Source organism: Labrus mixtus, chromosome 16 (assembly GCF_963584025.1).
Source record: "Labrus mixtus chromosome 16, fLabMix1.1, whole genome shotgun sequence".
Taxonomy (NCBI): domain Eukaryota; kingdom Metazoa; phylum Chordata; class Actinopteri; order Labriformes; family Labridae; genus Labrus; species Labrus mixtus.
Window position 1 is genome coordinate 21,209,004 of NC_083627.1, and position 20,262 is coordinate 21,229,265.

The 20,262-nt window shown below is 42.5% G+C and overlaps 2 protein-coding genes across 3 annotated transcripts in view; one reads left to right on the forward strand and one right to left on the reverse strand.

Annotated features, from left to right (window-relative positions):
- Positions 1-618, reverse strand: part of LOC132990720 (small conductance calcium-activated potassium channel protein 1-like) — an 11,632-nt gene extending 11,014 nt beyond the window's left edge. The window contains exon 1 of one of the 2 annotated variants that reach the window (XM_061059090.1): positions 101-617. The gene's annotated coding sequence lies outside the window, so the exon portion shown is untranslated. Of the gene's footprint in view, positions 1-100 lie in introns of both variants that reach the window. The other variant, XM_061059091.1, reaches the window with a different exon arrangement.
- Positions 619-4,866: 4,248 nt separating this feature from the next.
- On the forward strand, positions 4,867-20,135 carry chrna11 (cholinergic receptor, nicotinic, alpha 11). Its single transcript, XM_061059093.1, has 10 exons — positions 4,867-5,289; positions 7,503-7,642; positions 8,390-8,434; positions 9,032-9,141; positions 9,477-9,556; positions 11,708-11,875; positions 11,962-12,156; positions 16,000-16,086; positions 17,210-17,319; positions 19,177-20,135. The coding sequence occupies exons 1-10, from the start codon at positions 5,238-5,240 to the stop codon at positions 19,906-19,908; spliced, it is 1,719 nt and encodes a 572-aa protein (XP_060915076.1). The 5' UTR covers positions 4,867-5,237; the 3' UTR covers positions 19,909-20,135.
- The last annotated feature ends 127 nt before the right edge of the window (positions 20,136-20,262 follow it).

Genomic DNA, 20,262 nt, shown 5'->3' on the forward strand with positions numbered 1-20,262 from the left:
GTAATTCATAATAATCTAGATATAGCCTCAAACTTTGAAATAATTTAAATGCAAAACTTTTCTACATGATTGATTATAATGCAGAGCGTTTTATTCTTACCTATTATTCAGACTTTTCCGTCCACAGGGAGAAACAAAAGGCCTTCAGTCTCATGACACTTGCTTTAAATCTTGGAATGTGCCCTGCGTATTTTAGAGTTCAATCTCCGTATGGTCCAGAAAGTTCACATCCGCCAGAAGCACAAAAAGATCCTTCAGATAAAATCCTGTAACCGCTGGCACTCAAACGCAACAACTTTCTCAAACGAAAAGCGTAAAAGTTTTAGGTAAAAAGTAATCCACATGCAACAGCCATGTGCCGTGATGTGCTCATTTGAAAATGTTTCTCCTGGCTCTGCATGTATGAACTTCCAGAAATCCATTAGCAGCCTCAGCACCACTCAGCCCCTCCCAGTGATTCGAGCAGAGGTTATGAACTTCTCCTGCATATGACGACACATGATGCCGATACACGTGGCTATCCATTACATTTTCTTCCTGTTTGTTCCCTTGTTTGGTTCCTGCTGTTTGATTGTCCAGCATCAGGACATCGTCCTTAATGCTTGAGGGGCTTAATGACCGCAAAGACTTTAAGTTGCAGATGTTGCACAGATCAAAGACTCATCTGTCATGAGTTTTTTTTGTTGTTGCTGGGATTGGCAGTATTTCTCCTCCCTATATGTGAATGAGTGAGGGCGGGGACATCAGCTTATACAAGGGGGCAATGGTGTCAAAAATCAGCCTTAAACTATTGTTATAGCCTTAAAAAAAGAGATGCTATTTTATCTATTTGAATTTGATATTGGACCACTGTCTTGTGGATGAATTCTCAGTGGGTTATAAAACTTGCTGTATATAAAAAAATCTAATCTTCAAAAGAGAATAAAGATCCTCAATATCAATTCAGCAGATTAGCATTGCAGATTAATCAAGTGAGACAGAGATCTGATACTTAAAAGCTTATGAAATATCAAATGTGTCAACCCCTAACCAAACAATATGCACAGAGCGAGGACGAGTATTAAGCATTAAAGTCATAACAATGACATTCAGCATCATTTATTCATCTAAATCCTGGTGACAGATGGGTGTGAAGATAACAGAGCCCCCTCCAAATGTTGAGACCTAAAGAGCATGGCTGGTAGGGCGGGGTGGATCCGCAGAATAGCAGGATAAAGAAAAGCATTATCCTGAAGACATCATGTCTTTAAAGACAAAGAGGGCTGTGGGGTTTGCACAGTTGGGAGAGCCAAAAACATATTACAAGCCTGAGCAGATCGGTTTCTCAATGTCCCTCCAGATGTAAAATATACTAATTATTCTCTAACTGCTCTGCTTTACTTTGAGATTTGGCCATATGCTGCTGTCTGGATTTGTTTGTTGTTTTTGACGTTCTGCAGGTATGAAGCTCCCGGCTGTCTGCGCCTCAGTGCACGACTGTCAACATGAAATCCTTGTGGATGTTCACAGAGAAGTAGATCCTGAAAACATGACTTTGCACAGTCACAGAGTAAACCCCCTCTCTCTGCTGCGGTGATAGAGATCTCAAATGTTTTTTGAATTAAGTTGGCCTTTTACTAACAAGATGCTGATAGGATATATGCACAGCTGCAAGGCTTCAAATTAATTCAAGCCTCCGGCCAAGTGCTTGTAAATCCAGACTGCTACAGCCGATAGCTAAGTATGTCAATTCGTCTTGCCCCTGTGGCCCGTTTCCAGCAGGTTTTCAATTTGGACTCCTCTATTGCAAATCATCCTTTGGCTGCTAAGAAAGTGAAATTAAACTGGGAGATGTTGAGTCCACTAATTGCTGTGGCTGGTAAATGGCAAATCTGCCTCATGCCCTGAAGCTTGCGTGAGTGCCAGTTGATCATCTGGTCAACATTTTAATTGCTTCAGTCCAATCTGTAGGGGAAAAGTACTTTTTGTGTTTAAAGGTCGCTGGTCACTGTTTGGGTTATAGCCCCCCCGTGTTACATAAGAAATGATCCTTTTGTATCTGTATCAGTTTGTGCCCTACATGCATTCACATTATATACAAGTTGTTGTTATTTTGTAGGGGAAAACATCCTATCATTAGTATTGAAAATATATTCAAATAAAAGTTTTAATTAATATAAAAAGTTCTGGTCGTCATTGTAGGGTGGGAGTCATTTCCAGCTACTGTCTTTATCTTTGTAGTGTGTAAAATCTACCACCCTACCACCCCTTACACAAAACATCCTTTTGTTGTTTTTGTCAGAATTTAGAATTTGAAGAAAAATATGAATGTCCACAAATCATTGTATGAATCTAACTGTAACAATATTCTCTTAACAATCCCTCTGAAACTTCTTACTACTCCTAAATGAACTCTTAGTCTACTCATTAAACACAAAGTGTATCATTTCCTTTCACAAGTAAGGACTTCTGAATCAACACAATTTACAGGTTGAAAATATCTTGGTTTCAATTTGAACTCGACACATTGACAGGAACAAGATGGACAAGGAACATATCTTGAACAGTTCTCCAAGAAATCCTGTTGATTGAAAACAATTCAAATGCAGCAGAAACAACAGACGGGGCTGTTATTATTAAGTTATTTGGTCTGAATCTATCTATCATCTACCAGACGGTGCTTACTGTATTTAAAAATAAAAGCACAGCAAGTTTACTCTCACTTTAAGACAAATCCAAAATCAAAACCTAACAATTTCTGTTTTTAAATTCAATATAATCACATTTTAAACATGCGATTTAAAAATGCAATGAATAGGCACTTCAATAGTTATTGCGATTAATGTACAGCTTCTTGGTCAAACACTGCCCCCCCTCCCCTCCCCCCACACACACACACACTCACACACATTCAATGTATCTTTGTTAATGTAAAGATGTGAAGAGCAAGTTTTGACAAAGAAGAAGAGCAGGTGGAACAAGAAAGATGATCTTCTGCCTTGTCCAACACTGTAGAATAAGAGCAATGCTGCTAAACGATTTCACACCTTCAAAATGAATGGGCTCACATTCTTTTTTTTCTTCAGTGCTGCCAAGGTCAGATAAACTTGTCTATTAGAAGAAAACTTCATCTCCTCTACTCATCTGGCAAATCAGACGTCACAGGCGAGTGGATGTATGTGCTGGTTTTGTCGATAACACCGTATTAAGTGGAGGGGACGTGTCAGCTGCGGGAGTGGGCTTAATCCAATCAGCAGAGTAATTAAAAACACACAGCACAGCAGCCCTCATGGCTGATGGCTGCAGTGTCAGAGCCGAGAATTCAGCATTTAGCACGGAGAGAGGAGAGCAGTAGTCATGCCTGGTCAGAGCGATGGCCACCACAGCTGCTGAGCAATTACAACCCTGATCTACAGAATTATTATAGGGGGGGTTTAACTTCCTGTAGGCTCTCTGTTTATTATCCTCATTCCCTTTTCTATTCATATTACGGTATTATCCACGTCCTTCTTAGTGTTTTCATTCATCTGCCTGTTTTGTTTCCTAATCAGCCCTCTGTTTATAGCATTAGCGCCTATAATTTCCCTTTTTTCATTGCACTCAGTTGCTCCCTCGTTAATTAACACTATCAACCCCTCCAAAATTAGCGTCCCCAGTGTTGCTTGAGCTGCAGCCAGCATGCAGTTGGACAACAAACCACCAGATGTCACCCACGCCTCAGTGCCTTCAATCTGTATTTTTATGAGGCGTAATGAATTTTGGTTTTGGCACAGTGTCACACTGGTGCTTGGTGCATAACAGCACAAGGATTTTTTTTTATTTTTAAAGAGATGAACCTAAAGTCAATTTTGCACACATTAAAGCAGCAGAGATGCAGCAGCAGCAACAGGATGCTCTTCCTCTGATGATGCATTACTGGAGCACATTGTACGTCCCTCGCTCCACGCTTGGTGCAGTTTTATCTGGTTGAACCGGTGACTTGGCCATCCTTCTTTCAGCCTCCGAGGGGCCACTCTCCATCCTGTGTGTGCAGCCGAGCGTGAATCTGCAGCTCGGGGATTGCTCGGGATGTGTGACAGGCTGCCTAGGAGAGGGGTAATTCCGAAAGGGTCAGTTGAAGTAATAGGGTAATCTATTATACAGTCCAACTCTTTCTTCCTCCTCCCCTCCTCCTCCTCCTCCCCTCCTCCTCCTCCTCCTCCCCCCCTCTTCTCTCAGTCTTACGGTTTCTCGCTGCCTCTGCCCTTGCATCAGCATTTCGTGAGGACAAATGAGGAGTAGAGTTTAACTATGCACATTCCTGCTGCCCTCCTGCAGAGCCCAGCACTTTCTCAATTAAACTGGAGACCGTCTGCCGCCATGATTCAAAGCCCACCCCCCTGCAGAGCTCACACACACACACACACACACACACACACACACACACACACACACACACACACACACACACACAGTGTGTGACAGTAGCTTATATGTCATATCTTTTTGACACATGTCGTGCTGCACATGTTAACTAGCAGTTACACAAACAGTGACAGAACAGAGGGATAAGCAAGAAGTGAGTGAGCTCTTAACGGAGTAATTCATCTTTTCATCTTCAAGAAAGATGTTAAAGATGTAGGACAGGTATATCTTTCCACTGAATTGCCTGTTTTTGCCTTAATTTGTGTACTGAATACAGGCTTAAGCAAAAGGATAGAGGACACATTTTTGTCCCTTTTTTTTCTAAAGTATATTTTCCCAGCTTTGGAAGCCTATACATTTCCCACCATCTTTACTCATCATTTTTCATCCTGATCATCATCTGTCTTCCTCTTTTCCGAATGTTTTTTCTTGAAAAGTCCACTCATGGTGATTGACCAATTAAAACTTCTCTTTCCTCCACCTTCTGCCTTTTCTTCACCCCCTATCACCCCAATCCCTGACAATTTTCTCTCTCCATTTTAGTCCCACCTCCCAGAGAGACAGGGAGACAGAGAGAGAGAGAGAGAGAGAGAGAGAGAGAGAGAGAGAGAGAGCAGCCACATCTCCTCCTCTTCCTCCTCTTCCTCCTCTCAGCTCCCTTCTCTCCCCCCACACGCTCATTCTCTCTTCCCTCGGATGCAGACTGGATGCAGACGGGGGGATTTCCAGCAGCTTCCTGAGTCTGTCCTCCCTCTCCTCTCCTCCCCTCCTCCTACTCCTACTCCTCTTCCTCCTCCTCTTCCTTCAATAATCCGGACCTTCTTCTCCTCTTCTCCTGCTCCTCATCCTCCAGGATGTGGCACTCGGTGGCTCTACTCCTCTCTGGATTTTTTGCTTTGATTCACGGTGAGCCTGCACGCCTGTCTCTCATTCTCACTCTGTCTTTTTCAGTCTGTCTGTCATTCGTTTTTTTAGGAATCAGATTGCAGCGGTGGCACTGTAGTGTCAAAGTGGGATTTTTTATTTTAATAGAAATTTGTGTTTGTGGGTTTCTGTGAATTGTGCAGCAGAAAAAATGTCAAAGTAGAGAAAAAAAATGCCAGGAGAAGAAAAGTGAGAATCTGGCTCACCTGTTTGCTTGCTTGTGTACAATTCTGGGATTTTTCACAACTCTTCTTCTCATTCATTTTACTGGATACAAAACACTTGAAGTTGACCCAGAGGTTAGACGCCTCCCTATATATCCATATACATCCATATGTAGATGTTTTAACAGGCTGATTGATCTGTGCAGCGAGGCAGATGACAGAAGAAGAATCCAAGCTTTCACAACAGATCACAGCTTTTGTTTTTTCCTCACTCCCAGAGCCTCTTCTGATCCAAATCTGCATGCATGTCAGGGGATCTCACCCCACAGAAAACAGGTCACTGATCAATCGAATCGCACATATGGATCGCCTCGTCCGTCTTGACTCCATGTTGTGTTGTGATGTGATGCTGATGCCGATGGAGCTCTGGGCAGCAGAAGTCAGAGCTGAATGTGAAGGCGGACAGTGGATGACAGAGCAAAGACAACTTTCCCTACAGGCAGAGACAGTAGAATCCCTTTCTTCTTGTTTGTTTTCACAAGACTTTAAAAGAAAAAAAAAAAGTCTAGAAAATAAGAGATAAGAGGACGGATAAGGCAAAAGTTTCAGACCGGATTGCTGCAAACTCCCTGAACTCAGATTTAAAGTCAGAAAATAACAACTCCTCCACATTTTATGAAAACAACTCATCCACACCATGTTCGGCAGCTTCTTTCCAGAGCATTATTTATGTTGCATAACATCCAACTGAATGAAATCTTCAAATTGCGTCCATATAGCAACAACCAAAGAAATCCTACATATTTGAAAGTCAGTTCCCTGTATGTCTGCCTGGCTTAAATAGAAGAATGAAACAAGTTTAACACAAAAAATAATGAGTTTGGATAAGGCCTGACTGATTAACTAACGCATAGAAGAAGCAGCTCTGACCTTCACATTTCAAACTGCTCTGACATTTGTGGTTTACAGTCAAGTCTGCTGACACTGATTTGTTTCTCTATCCAACACGTTACATGGAGTCCCTCTGAGCATTTAATACAGCCCTAATATACTCTCATTAGTGCCAGTTATATCTCTTATGGTCTAATTAGATAGCTGTTTGTTTGTCTGAGTGCACCCTCAGAATACTTCTCCTGTTTATAGATTTCTTTCTGTATATTTTAATATCAATGTAAAAGACTCTGATTGAGTTCGACCTCTCCCGAATAATTCATCAGCAAAGGTTAGACCGTAAGAGTCAAGATTAGTGTTAAAAAAAAAAACTGTTTTTATTTCTGCTGATTTCATCATTAAATCTTCTAACATTTACATTTTTCTTGTGGATGTATTGATGGATAAGAAAGTTCAGTTCCTGAGGGTTTTCATATTCAGCATTCATTTCTGCCTGACTCAGACTTTAACATCTCTCATGTAGTGAGATTTTTATTGGAGGTTTTCCTCTGAAGTGTGAACATGATATACATTATAAGGTATTTGTTTCCAGGCTCCAGGCCGGAAGAAAATGAAATCTAAGACAAAGGAGACACAAGACAAAGACTGAAAATGCGTCAGAGGTGGTTTTAGAAGCTAAAAAAAAATGTGTGAGTGTTCTTACTGAAATGCTGTAATGCATGCACTGTAAGAGTGTTTCAGCTGTGTAATTAGAAACACTGACATGCATAGAATCAGAATCAGAAATCAGAAATACTTTATTAAATCAGAAATTAGAAATACTTTCTTAATCCAAGAGGGAAATTCTGTTGTTACAGTTTCTCCAAAATATACAATATAGCTGTAGAAATATAGTAACAAAAATAACAATCAAATAGAATAGGAATGTAAGTAAGATTTCAATAATAGGTACAAGAAATATTTACACGAATAAGAGTCAGATGATAGAGGACTAAATGTAAGCTTCTTTACCTCTGAATCCATCACAGCACAAACAGACTCAGCCCGTCTCTTTGTATTTGAGGTTAAAGGTCATCACTTTGTGGAGCTGCTCGTTTCTCACAAGTCAACTTGTAACTTCTGTTGTTGTGCCTCTCTAAGTGTCACTGCAGGGTCCTCACCAGAGGAACCTGCTGAAGAACCTCCTGAAGGACTACAACCGGATGGAGCGGCCAGTGGGCAATGACTCCCACCCTCTCACCGTGGTCTTCTCCCTCAGTTTGATACAGATCATGGACGTGGTGAGTGTTTAAACCACAATGTTCAACATCTACAAGTTAAAATTGTAAGAGTCATTATTTAATGACACATTGATTTAAAAAAAGCGTCTACAGCCCCAAACAAAGTGTTTGTTAATTGGTTTTATAGAAATTATCATTTGGTGTTTAATACATTTTTTTGTATACGCCTGAAACCATGATTTTGTACTTCATTATGAAACAGACTAAAATTAATCACCTCAATAGGACACACAAAAGCAAACAGGACCATCAGTACAAAGACTGATTATTTTGATATAGTCATTTTTGAATGTGTTTAACCTGCCAGGGGGGGTGGGTGACAGATAAAGGGATTTACAGCACACTGCAGAGACAGCCTTTGTTTACAATATCCAGTTATCCACTAACATTCTCAGTAAGTGATGAGTTGGCTGCCAAAACACAGCAGGATGACATTTTTGTTAGAAAAGCTGCGTATACGTGCGCGGGACCGGATCAGCAAAGAGATACAAGGCGCCGCTTTGAAGGGTGCTGAAAACTGACACAATCCTAAAGTTCCTCAGAGGAGCTTTAATATTGGTAATAAAAGAGACATCCTTTTCAGCTTTGAGAATTTATATGTCAGCGTGGATGTAAAAAAATGTAACAATTTAAATCTCTTAACAGGGATGCAAAATAAGATTTAACGCGCTGCCTTGCTGAGTTTGCAGAAGGAACAATTTGTGAAGAAAAGAGACATGTATTGTTTTTTGTCTTAATGTTTTGCAGGATGAGAAGAACCAGGTCCTCACCACTAACATATGGCTACGGATGGTAAGGACATCAGAGAGAAACATGTGTCGAGAAGCCTTTCATTTGAACTTCTTTATGCAGCCGATAACATTTAGAAGAAGATAATGTCTCACACTTTCTCACAGTTTCTCACCTTGAAAAATGCAAATCTACGGCAATTCCTGGCAGTTATTGGTGTTGACTGTAAATACCTGTGAGCATCCGTTCACTAGCAAGGACCACGCCACAACAGTATTAGTTTGAACATTTAATGTGAATTGTAAGATATATTGACAGATGTATGTGTATGAGAGGGGTGTAGGTGTGAGATGGCCGTCGTCTTTCAGGCCGCTTGATCGGGCGAGCGAGAGACTCAGAGTGGGGGTTGCGTCTCGGGTATGGATCCACCCGAACTGATTACGGCCCCAGACTGTGGGAGGGAAGGGATGAGTAAGGAGGGGAGGGATGAGAGGGTACGGAGGGAAGGGATGAGGACAGAGGGAAGGGATGAGGAAGGAGGGAAGGGATGAGGAAGGAGGGAAGGGATGATCTAAAGTGAACATCAGAGGGGTCTGTCTGTGTAGACCAGTGGGATTAAGACTGTATCTGTGTGTGTGTGTGTGTGTGTGTGTGTTTAAGAGTTGGTTCGACCACTACCTCCAGTGGAACCAGAGCGAACATCCCGGCGTGAAAAACCTCCGCTTCACCACCGATCAGGTGTGGACGCCGGACATCCTGCTGTACAACAGGTAAAACACGCACAAACACCTGAACACATACCTGAACACACACACCTGAACACACATACCTGAACACATACCTGAACACACACACCTGAACACACATACCTGAACACACACACCTGAACACATACCTGAACACACACACCTGAACACACATACCTGAACACATACCTGAACACACACACCTGAACACACATACCTGAACAAACACACCTGAACACATACCTGAACACACACACCTGAACACACACACCTGAACAAACACACCTGAACACACACACCCCCTGCATTCACATTACATTCCAACAAGTAGTGTCACTCCCCCTTCTGTCCTTCCTCAGTGCAGATGATGACTTTGACTCCACCTTTAAGACCAACGTGCTGGTGAACTCCAGTGGCTACGCCGAGTATCTGCCTCCAGGTGACTCTCTTCTCCTTCATGCCCTCGTTTTTCTCATCCCTCGCTCCCCCTTCCTATCACTCGCCCTCGCTCCCCACGGTGCAGCATCTCATTCTGCAGTCTCTGCACGTCGCCCTTGTTTGTACATTGACATTAATATTTTATTAGTATAAAACAGGATCCCTGGTTACTCACTGGTTACAGATTCCCAGCGATACCTATAAATAGCAAGACCCGTGCAAGCCTGTGAAAGTCGAATCCCCTGTGTTTCCACATGTCTTTTTGTAGTCGTCTCTTTATACGTCAGATTTTTGCAGATTGAGATGAAAACCCTGATGCCAGTGGGGGAGTTGAGTCGAGGAAACGCTAACCCTATCAATTCCCTCTCAGTGGCCATGTTTATTAATAGGGCTCTGCTGAATGTAAATACAGCTCCTTAATGCTGCAATCTGGATACATTCCAATTAGGGAGAATATAAAAAAAGACAGTGCCGAGGAGGAGAGGGTTTTAACACGGGGAATAATGAGGAAGAAAGCAGGAGAGTTGGCGTTCAGAAAAAAAGTTGAAGAATGAGCAGGAAACCAGCTTTTTTTTCTGCCTCCCTCGCACATGCCAGGTTGCAGTTCAAGTGGTCTTTTTTTTCTTCTTCCTGTTACTGTCAGTAAATAAAAGGCAACAGGTCTGTGGGTGGCAGGATGCTTTGACACACAGTGAATAATTCAAAAGGTGGAGGATGCCAGGTGTCTGCTGCTGCACACCACTGTTTGAAGAACGCCTCCTGTAGCTGCAGAAGCCGTTCTGTTGTGATGTTTGGGTCTTTTGGTAAAACAAGAGATAAGGTGTAACAGGTGTTTGAGGTCATATCTCGATTTGGTAACATTTGCAAACAGTGGATGGTGTCTGCGGGGTTGTAATGCCGTCTTGGAATTGGTTCTCCAAATGATGGAGTTTTATGTTCATAAATATGCTTCAAGAGAGCGAGAGAGAGGGAGAGAGGGAGGGAGATTGTGGAAAGATCCAAGTGTCTTGTTTGTGAGCGTTTCTTCAAGGATATCTGTGAAAAGCAGATTGCATGAATGTGCACAGATCAGTGGACTGCGAATAAACCACTTTCACACTATCAGCCTCAATGAGTGACTCAGGAGCTCATAATGGTTGTAATTATAAAGACATCATCCCCATGAGGCAAAGGAAACCCTTTATATAAGCTTGGTGACAGTAACTTTATCTGAGAGGGCAGGGAGTGTTTCAAAAAATGTATTTCTTCAACTTAACTTTGCATCATTCCTCTGCTTTGAGTCCAACCTGCTAACCTCTTTTCTCTTCTTCTCCTGCGCTCTGAAGGCTGATTTGCATGTCGGCGACCTCATAATGAAAGTCTTTGAGGGCTGTGAGGCTTCATTGATATTTCGCTTCTGTGTACGTCCGAAACGTCTCGACAGACTTGATTCGTTTATTTCAGTAATTACTTTGAGGGCCAGAGTTTGTTAGAGTCCACTGTGAGGTTCATTGTGACTCTCAGTCGGGGAGGAGGAGGAGGATGATGTCTGCTGCGAGTGTGTCTTCATGGGTTTTTTTTTTTTTTTTTGTGCTTGCCTATGCGTGCATTTATTTCGCATAACAAAAGTGTTATTCTGATTAGGACGCGGTGCACAATCTCATTTTCAGTGTCACTGTTGACGATTTCCTTCTACTGCTAAACCAACAAGGCGGACAGCATCTACTTCTTACAGAAAAAGATGATTTGCCATTTTTTAAAACATATCTTTGATGGGACTTTCTTTCTAATCTAGTGTTACTCTGCAGACACAGAACTTTCAGAAACAGTAAACTGCCTGTAGACTTGCACAATGTTCATGAAAATCCAATTTCAGTGTGCGCTCCTTTTTTTTGGAATGTGTTGTGTATAAAAAATGTACCTTTGCTGAGTTAAGAAGTCAGTCTCTAAGGCTGCAAAGATATGAAGTGAATGAAAGATTCATTGTGACAGGGAGCTTATTATTCAGCGCAGGATTTCTGCACATCACAAGTGGTCCCTCTGATACATCCTTTCATTGTCACCTCTGTGCGGGGGGCTGCAGGGGGGTCAATGTTGTCGTTTAATCGATTGATTGTGGAGCTTTGACTTCTCGGCCTCTTTGTTCTTTTGTCTGTCTTTGTCTCTCTGTCAGGAATTTTTATGAGTACATGCAACGTGGACGTGCGCTGGTTCCCCTTCGACATCCAGAGGTGTGAGCTGAAGTTCGGCTCCTGGACGTACGACGGCTGGCTGCTGGACCTTCAGATGAACGATGCCGACATCTCGGGCTACATGCCCAACGGAGAGTGGGACCTGATCGGTGAGTAAAGGGTGAAAAAACAACTAAAGCATGCAGCATGCAGAGCAGCTGAGTCACTCTCTCTTTTCTGTTGCTGTTCTTTGCAGGCGTTCCAGGCGCGAGAAACGAGGCCTTCTATGACTGTTGTAAAGAGCCGTACCCGGATGTGACATTTGTTGTGACGATCCGGAGGCGGACACTCTACTATGCCCTGAACCTGCTCATTCCCTGCGTGCTGCTGTCTTCCATGACTCTGCTCATCTTTGTGCTGCCAGCTGACTCTGGGGAGAAGATCTCGCTGGGTAAGTGAATTAAAAAAGAGCGGTGATGGAGGTAATAGTTGGACAAGAAGCAGTTTCAGGCGGTGCAAAAAGACATACCGGTTTGAAGCGGGCTGTTTAGTTTTTTTGACTCAGATCTTGGCACAAAAAACACAGAGCCATGGAAACCAATGTGAGCCTCAGTGGACGTTAATCAAGATGAAACATGATGCACAATCTTGAAGTCTATCTCCCCTGCATCATCATTAAATCTGGATTGTTTCTCAGTTCCCAATATTAAGTACATTTGTCGGTCTTCTGACCTCCGAGTCACCTTGGATTTGAGTTGTGCCAAACATTATCATCATCTTTTAAAAAAAATTTAAATACTATACCTAATCCTCAAGGTGCCAAATGTTAGTAACACATTACAAGTTTGACCAACCACTGGCCTGTTTAAGAGGAAAACAAACACAGCGTTGGACCACGAGAGGTGACCGTCACCATATGTCGACAAAAGACTGTGGATTTCATTGATAAAAGTTTCCGTGGCGCTGGTGGCGCAGTGGTTAGTGCGCGCGCCCCATGTATGGAAGCTGTAGTCTTCCAAGTGGGCGGCCTGGGTTCAAATCCGACCTGTGGCTAATTTCAGAATCAGGGTTTATTTACACATACAAGGAATTTGACTTGGTGTATTGGTGCTAAACAATTAACAAGGAAATAAAGCAGAACTAGCAACAACTTAAGTAATACAGTATAAAAAGATATTACAATATATAAAATAGAATTTAAAAATGTAAAATATAAAATATAAAAAATACAAAATGTACGAAAGGAATTCCCGCATGTCGTTCCCCACTCTCTCTCTCTCTGATTTCTGACTCTATCCACTGTCCTATCTCTCCATTAAAGGCACAAGAATCCCCCAAAAGAATCTTTAAAAAAAAAGTTTCTGGGGGCACACACGTCAGGACACCGACCTGTCACTGAGAGTGAAAGCAGCCTTAATTATTTTAATAATGAGTATCATCACAAGTTAAATAATAAATTGGACTTGAGCTTGTAGAGCACTTTTCTAGTCTTCTGACTATTCAAAGCTCTTTTACACTGCAGGTCACACCTACACATTCACACACTGATGGTAGAGGTTACTATGTAAAGTGACCATCAGAAGTAAATGATCTCATTCATACACACTCACATGCCGCCGGCAAAGCAGTAGGAGCAAATTGGGGTTAAGTGCCCAAGGAGAATCGAACCCCCGACCTTCCTGTTAGGAGACTATCGACTCCACCAGCTTAGCCAACAAACACATTCCCTGTACAGCTGTAAACATAATAAGCTTTAAGCTGCAGCAAGAACATTTCATTTTGTGTCGGTCTCAGTGGCCCTCTTACACAAAGCAATACATCCTATCTCTTTGCTGATCTTGTCCTCTACATGCATAAGTAATGTTCTGTAACAGTAAATAAAGGCACTTCCAGTGTGTGAAGTCTAAATCACGTTTTATACAGACCATATGGCAGCAGTCACAGACATTAAATATACCTATGTAGAAATAATCAATCTTCTCCCAGATGGTCTGTAGCTCATACAGAGGCGTGAGTAATTTCAGCCTGTTTCATTACCAACTCTCAAGATGTGTTTTAAAAGACTCTCACAATTCTTTTGACTAGGCAGTAAACATGTTTTTCTGCTGTTCTGAATTTTAATGTAGGAGTCTTTGGGGGATTGAGGCTTTTAAAGAAACTGCAGTTTAAGTCTGACAGCTCTTGTTGGATATAAATGTTTTTTTCAGATCTGGAGTTTGGAGTCTTTGACCGTTTGACCTCACCCTTATGATTCACACGAGAAGTTTGGGGAGTAATGAGAATATCTTGACCCCCTATCAGAGGTGGGTTGGTTCTGGGGCTGACAGTGCAGATACAGGACAGCTCTGTGACTGACTGAGCAGAGGGAGAGAGGGGGAATGTTGCAGCTTAAATAGACTGCAAAACTTGGAGGCTGCATGTGGTGGTGATTGTGGAGAATGAGAAATGTCAGGTGTGTAAAGGGGGGAAGCCCGGATTAACTTCCTGAACTAGCTTATTTTTTTGCTATTTTGCATGTACTTTTTTTTCCCGTGCTGCTTACCTCACACACCAACTTTAAAAGTGTACGGGGAATAAACGTGATGGATGAGCGACATGTCTCCATGAAGGAGTGTCGCTGAAGACAAAGAAGTGTTATGAAAGAAGCAGGAGGAGAAGGTGTGGAGCTGAGAGGGATTAAATAAAGAGATGATGAATGTGAGCAGGAGGAGCGGAGACGGATGGGTGAGGGAAGAGTGAAGCGAAAAGGAAGCTCAGACAGGAGAAGAATCCAAGAGGGATGAGAGAGGAGGACAGGAAAGAGAGAGAGAGGACGGATGAAGAGGGAAAGATGGGAGTCCATCAAATCAGACGATGATAGGCTGGAAGTCGTGCTGCGAGCTAACAGCAGCTGCAAACAGATTCTAATGTCTGTTTTAGGCTGTTTAGAGCACAAGATAATGTTGTCCTCATCAGGACTGTTAGGACTACAACACAGACTGAAGAAGATTCTGGAGACATAGAAAAATACTTACCACATCTATATTTAAAGACAGGCGTGTCGAAGAAATGTGTCCATCAAAAACTGTAAGCAAACCCCTGCACACTCTCTAACTGGCAAGAATACATTTATTCACAATGTTTTAGATACTAGACTTCATCAGGCAAAACAAACAGTTTCCTTTTGCTTCGTATTTGTGAATAGAAGATCTTTGGTTTAAGACTTTTGGTCGTACAAAAATTAAGATGAAAAGTGTAAGCTTATTTGGCTAAAAGCCTTTTTTTTACAGACAAAACAATTAATAAATTAATCAAGAAAATCAACAGTAGGTAAGTATAGAAAATATTTAACTGCAGCCATATTTTAAACCTTACATGACTGCATTTTGATTTGTACTGTAAGAGTCTGAATTGTCACTTAAAACACCCAAAACGGAGATCAATGTGACTCACTGTGGAAGTGGGAGGGGACTCTGATGAACGCAGCGACAGCTTTGTCAAAGCATATCCTTAACCTCCAATACAGGATGCATTACGCAGCATTTCTCATATGCAAAGCCTTTTACACACGGCCAATTAACCTATTGATGTAATTAAGGCTAGTGAATTGATTGCAGGGAGAGAGAGCTTACACACTGCCTTCCAGGAAAAGACTCTGTCACTGCTCTGAAGGAGGAGACGCGGGGACAAAGTGGCCGGGCTTTCAGGGTCAGCGGTAGACGGCTTTTAAACAGAATAAGTGCCCCATTTCTGAGAACAATGACAACATAAAGAGGCCTTTTTAAAATTTTCTTAATATCCTTAAAGGGTGTACATAATTTATCTCTAGACCCAAGAGTTTTAATTGAATGCTTCTGAGTTATGCCAGCAAAGCACTCCTTTATTCTGTCTGTGTGGAGGTGGACTAATGAAGATGGAGATGATCTTCAGCTGTGTATGGGCTGTGTGTGTGTGTGTGTGTGTGTGTGTGTGTGTGTGTGTGTGTGTGTGTGTGTGTGTGTGTGTGTGTGTGTGTGTGTGTGTGTGTGTGTGTGTGTGTGTGTGTGTGTGTGTGTGTGTGTGTGTGTTGCTGATGGCTATAGTTTCTGTGCAGAAGTGCTTTTTTTTTTGCTGTATGGTTACAGAATGTCAAGATGTAATTCACTGTATGAGCATTCGCTGGTCATTTACATAAATCCAACCTGAGTGTGACCATTTATAATACAAAACCAAACACACTGATGTGAAAGAAGTAAAGAGAAGGTACGAGTTCTCAGGCAGGGAACAAGATGAACCCGATGTAGTTCTTCTATCTGTGTATCTGTCTTATCTGCAGGCATCACAGTGTTGCTGTCTCTCACCGTCTTCATGTTGCTGGTTGCAGAGATCATGCCGGCCACATCCGACTCCGTCCCTCTCATAGGTACGTGTTCACATGGTTCCTAATGAGCAGGTTGTGTAACTGGAATTATGTCAAACACTTTAATCAATGTAAGAACTTTGAATAATTGTCAATATGAAGTCAAGAGGTTTTTCTTTTTTTTCATGGTTTCCATTTGGCATTTCAATCAATATTTGGTCTTGTGTTACATTTTTCAGTTGGTCCCAGGATGTTTGACCCAGCTAGTGGTCAAAGCAGGATTATTCACATCTCTCTGGAGAACCTGAACATGTGTTCCATATTCTATGTCAATGGTTGCTCAACTTGAAAACTGCTAATATAGACCTCATGATGCCACAATAAAAACAATGTCAGGGGATCAGCAAAGTCATTAGAATACATCCTCATGGACCATGAATGTCTGTAAAAAAATCTGCTGCACATTCATCTCATAGATATTTCTCTCTGAAGTCTTAGAGCGACAGACTTCTCCTGGCTCAAACTCCCTAGTGCGTAAAGAAATATTGTCCAATAACTAATAAAAGAATCTGGATGTGTAGACACTACAGAAAAGACAACACATTGCTACACAAATGGTAGAACTGCAAATTCCCCAAAAAAACCTCAGTGGAGCCTGATTTATTTTAGCCATCTGTTTGCCTTAAAACTTAATTGGCTAAATTGATTGCGGGCGCCCTGCCGGAAATTATGTTTGCTGGGCTCAAATTTGCAGTCTGACTCAGTTGCGTGGCCATCTTTGCCTAAAGACACAAATTCTGGTCATTAAAATGTATAAATAAAAGAGAGGGTTCATAATCATCACAGTGCTGCCTTCAGCATATTTTTATTTTTTTGAATAATTATCTCCCCTGATGCTGTTCAAATCTGTGTAATGCATCAGAAATCACAATGCAGCTACTAGCAGGAGGTCGTAGATCCAAGACATTTCACAAATTCTTGGTATTCTTCAGCATTATTGGCTTTTGTCTCTTTTGAAGGACCATCTTGCTGAAATGAAATGATCTCCCACGGATACTGGTGAATCACACAAGTGTTTTTTAAGATAACCTTGTAGAGAATAGAGGTGAACAGTGGGGAATGGTGTGTGCCAGTGAAAAGATTTCAAAATGATTCATAACACTGCTGCGTTCTCTCCTCCACCCAGGTCAGTACTTTGCCAGTATAATGATCATCGTGGGGATGTCAGTCATCGCCACAGTCATCGTTCTGCAGTATCATCACCACGATCCAAACGGAGGAAACATGCCCAAATGGGTGAGGCTGAGCTCCAACTCTTCATTCTAATCTCTGGTGCATTATGGATACATACATCATGCTTTCCCGTGTGCAATGCCCGGTTAACTGCTGGTCGCCCTGTTTCACATTTGATCTACTGCTTTAAGGATATCAGCATTAGATCCACTCCCTCCTCTGCTCTGCCATTTGCAGAATCAGAATCAGAATCAGATTTATTGTCCAGGTATGCTTACACACACACAAGGAATTTAACTTTGGTGAACTGTGCTCTCTTATGTACAGGTACAACATTAAATATCAACAATAAACATAATAAGAAAAGACTAATATTTACATGACTAAACATGAAACAGTGCAGTGGTGAATAGTGCAAAAGATGCTGAAGTAACATGATGATAAGTAAAATGCAGTTATGTGACAGATGGGTCAATTAAGATGTCAATTACAGTATTTATATAAATAAGTGTGTGTAGATTGATCATTTAAATTAAATAATATATATATACATATATGTATATTCACACATTTCATCCATCTGTTCCTCTACCTGTGCTCCTGCGTGTCAGCTCCCTCTCTCTCTTCATTCTCTGACTTCCTTGGCTATGACTCATCGAGGCGGTGTCAGTCTGCCTCGGCACTGACTCCAACAGGAGAGTGTTTCAAAGAGCTCTGGATGTGTGGGCGGATTTGATTTTTGACTCCCTCCTCTTATGTTCCTTGACTTCTGTTTCATGCTTAAAAAAAAAGGCACCAGGACCTTTTAAGAAAAGTATTTTTTTCTTCTCTAAAGTGAATATATATGAAATAGTAAAATGTGAAAAAAGGGGTCTCAAATAGTCGCATGAAATATAAAGATTGTGCACAGTTGGTTTAGAGAATAACTGGTCTTGCTGCGTGGGAGGATTCTCTTCTTTTTGTGAAATGTAAATAAAACAAATGAGTAAAATTGGCAGGTCTACATTTATCAATACATATATCTTGGCTGCATAAGAGCGCAGGTGCTCTTTGTATTGATACATGACAAGGATGCTCTGTTGATGAATGGCCTCTTCATACACTCGATGGCCAATTACCAAGATAATTGATGTGGTTCAGATGAGTGCAGCGAAACAGTAGAGATCATAATTGCAGCGAGGGACAAACACAGCATCACCAGCAGCAACGACAACAAGCTCTTTTACCTGACCGATTAACAAACACTCTGAGGAGACTGATTGAGGGGTCAACTGGATATTAGCCTCTCGTTAGGTACCAGACACCCATCTGGATGCTGTTAGGCCAGTTTGCCCTTTCAAGGGACATGTAGTCTTTTTCCCTGAAGTGGACAAGGAGACAAGGAGACAAGGAGAGCAACGGGGAGAACAGAGCAGAAGAAAACAAGATTTGAATTTGTAAACAGCAGCTTCATTTTCTCTTTATCTTAAATCTGCAGTTTACTGAAGCATTCCTGCATGCTCATTATCGTATACCGTAAAGAGACCGTAATCTTACAGTCAATCTCAGTGACTCCACTGTCTGAATCTAATGCTGTCTTTTTAAGTGTCCTCTCTGCTGGAAATTCATTTAAAGCTCCAAAACCTTCTCTGCCTGAGGCGCTTAAACCGAGCCTCCCGGAGGAATCTCAAACTTCTACTTGTACAAGTGCAGCTGAAAAATGAAAGAAGACGCGAGGTTGGAAACAGCAGTAACGTCAATCTGACAATGAAATGTTCAGCGAGCTTAACCAGCATCATGTGAAGGTCAAAATATGTGGGTGGCTCTTAATGCTTTGAAGCAACTTGTGATTTCCATTGCTTCTTGGTTCATTTTCTGCTACCTTTTACCCAGAACTTTGATTTTTACAAGTCTTTGTGTCTCTCTCTCTCTCTCGTACAGGTTCAGCTGGTTTTGCTGCAGTGGGTGGCCTGGTTCCTGCGCATGAAGCGACCAGGAGAGAACGACGACCCGGAGCGCCCCCCCTGCGCCCCCCACTTGCGGCGCTGCTCATCGGGCTCCCAGAGCGGCAGCATCCCGAACCCTCCAGATCCCACCCTCCACCCGCTGCACCCACAGAACCTGGGTCCCCTCCAGACGGGGCCCCTCCACGCCGGGCACCCTCACCTCCACACCCAGTCGAGCGCCAACAACAACGGGAACCTTCTCTACATGGGCTTCCAGAGCATGGACGACCCGTCGATGCTCTCCGAGGCTCTCCAGAGGAATAACCTCTCCTCAGGGCGAGGAGCAGGAAGCCCGCCCCCCCACCTCCCGTCTCAGTTCTGCAGCTCCCCGCCGCCTCCTACGCCCAATATGGATACTGTAGGCTGCCCCAGCACGGTGTCCAGCGGAGGCGGCTTTGGAGGGGGACCAGGGGGGCTCGGAGGCTGCTCGTCCGCAGGGATCGGAGACCCCCAGCTGCAGGCCATCTTGGAGGAGGTGCGTTACATGGCGGACCGTTTCCGGGAGCAGGACGAGACTGAAAGCATGGCCGACCAGTGGAAATTTGCGGGCGCTGTAATCGACCGTCTGTGTCTGGTAGCGTTCAGCGTTTTCAACATCATATGCACCATCTCCATCCTCATGTCTGCTCCAAACTTTGTGGAGGCTATGTCAAAAGACTTTGTCTGAAAAGAAATCAGGAAAAAAAAAAAGAAAGACCAGAAAGCGCAAAGGGAAGGATGACGGGAATGAAATATAGGATGAAGGATGGAGTGGGCCTGGATCCAAGGGAAAACAATTTCCAGTGGACTGTTGGCTCTGTGATTTGCGATTGGGAGAGAACTGGAAAAAAAATACAAATGGTTTTCTTTGCAATACATTCTGTTTTGTAAGTGAAATAAAAGCAGAAAAACGGATGAGGAAGGGGATACAAAGTGAACTGAAAATGAGATTAAGGTGAGCAGGGTGCTTTATCAGAATGTTGACAAGGTGGAATGGCTTTTTGTTGTTTACTCGGAGACTTTCCCCCCGAAATTAGGGGAA

Bases quoted from the DNA above. Each gene is read 5' to 3' on its own strand.
- chrna11 (XM_061059093.1), top strand. From the start codon at position 5,238: ATGTGGCACTCGGTGGCTCTACTCCTCTCTGGATTTTTTGCTTTGATT. The intron at 9,557-11,707 runs GTGACTCTCTTC...TCTCTCTGTCAG, and splicing joins CGCCGAGTATCTGCCTCCAG to GAATTTTTATGAGTACATGC. The intron at 12,157-15,999 runs GTAAGTGAATTA...TCTTATCTGCAG, and splicing joins TGGGGAGAAGATCTCGCTGG to GCATCACAGTGTTGCTGTCT.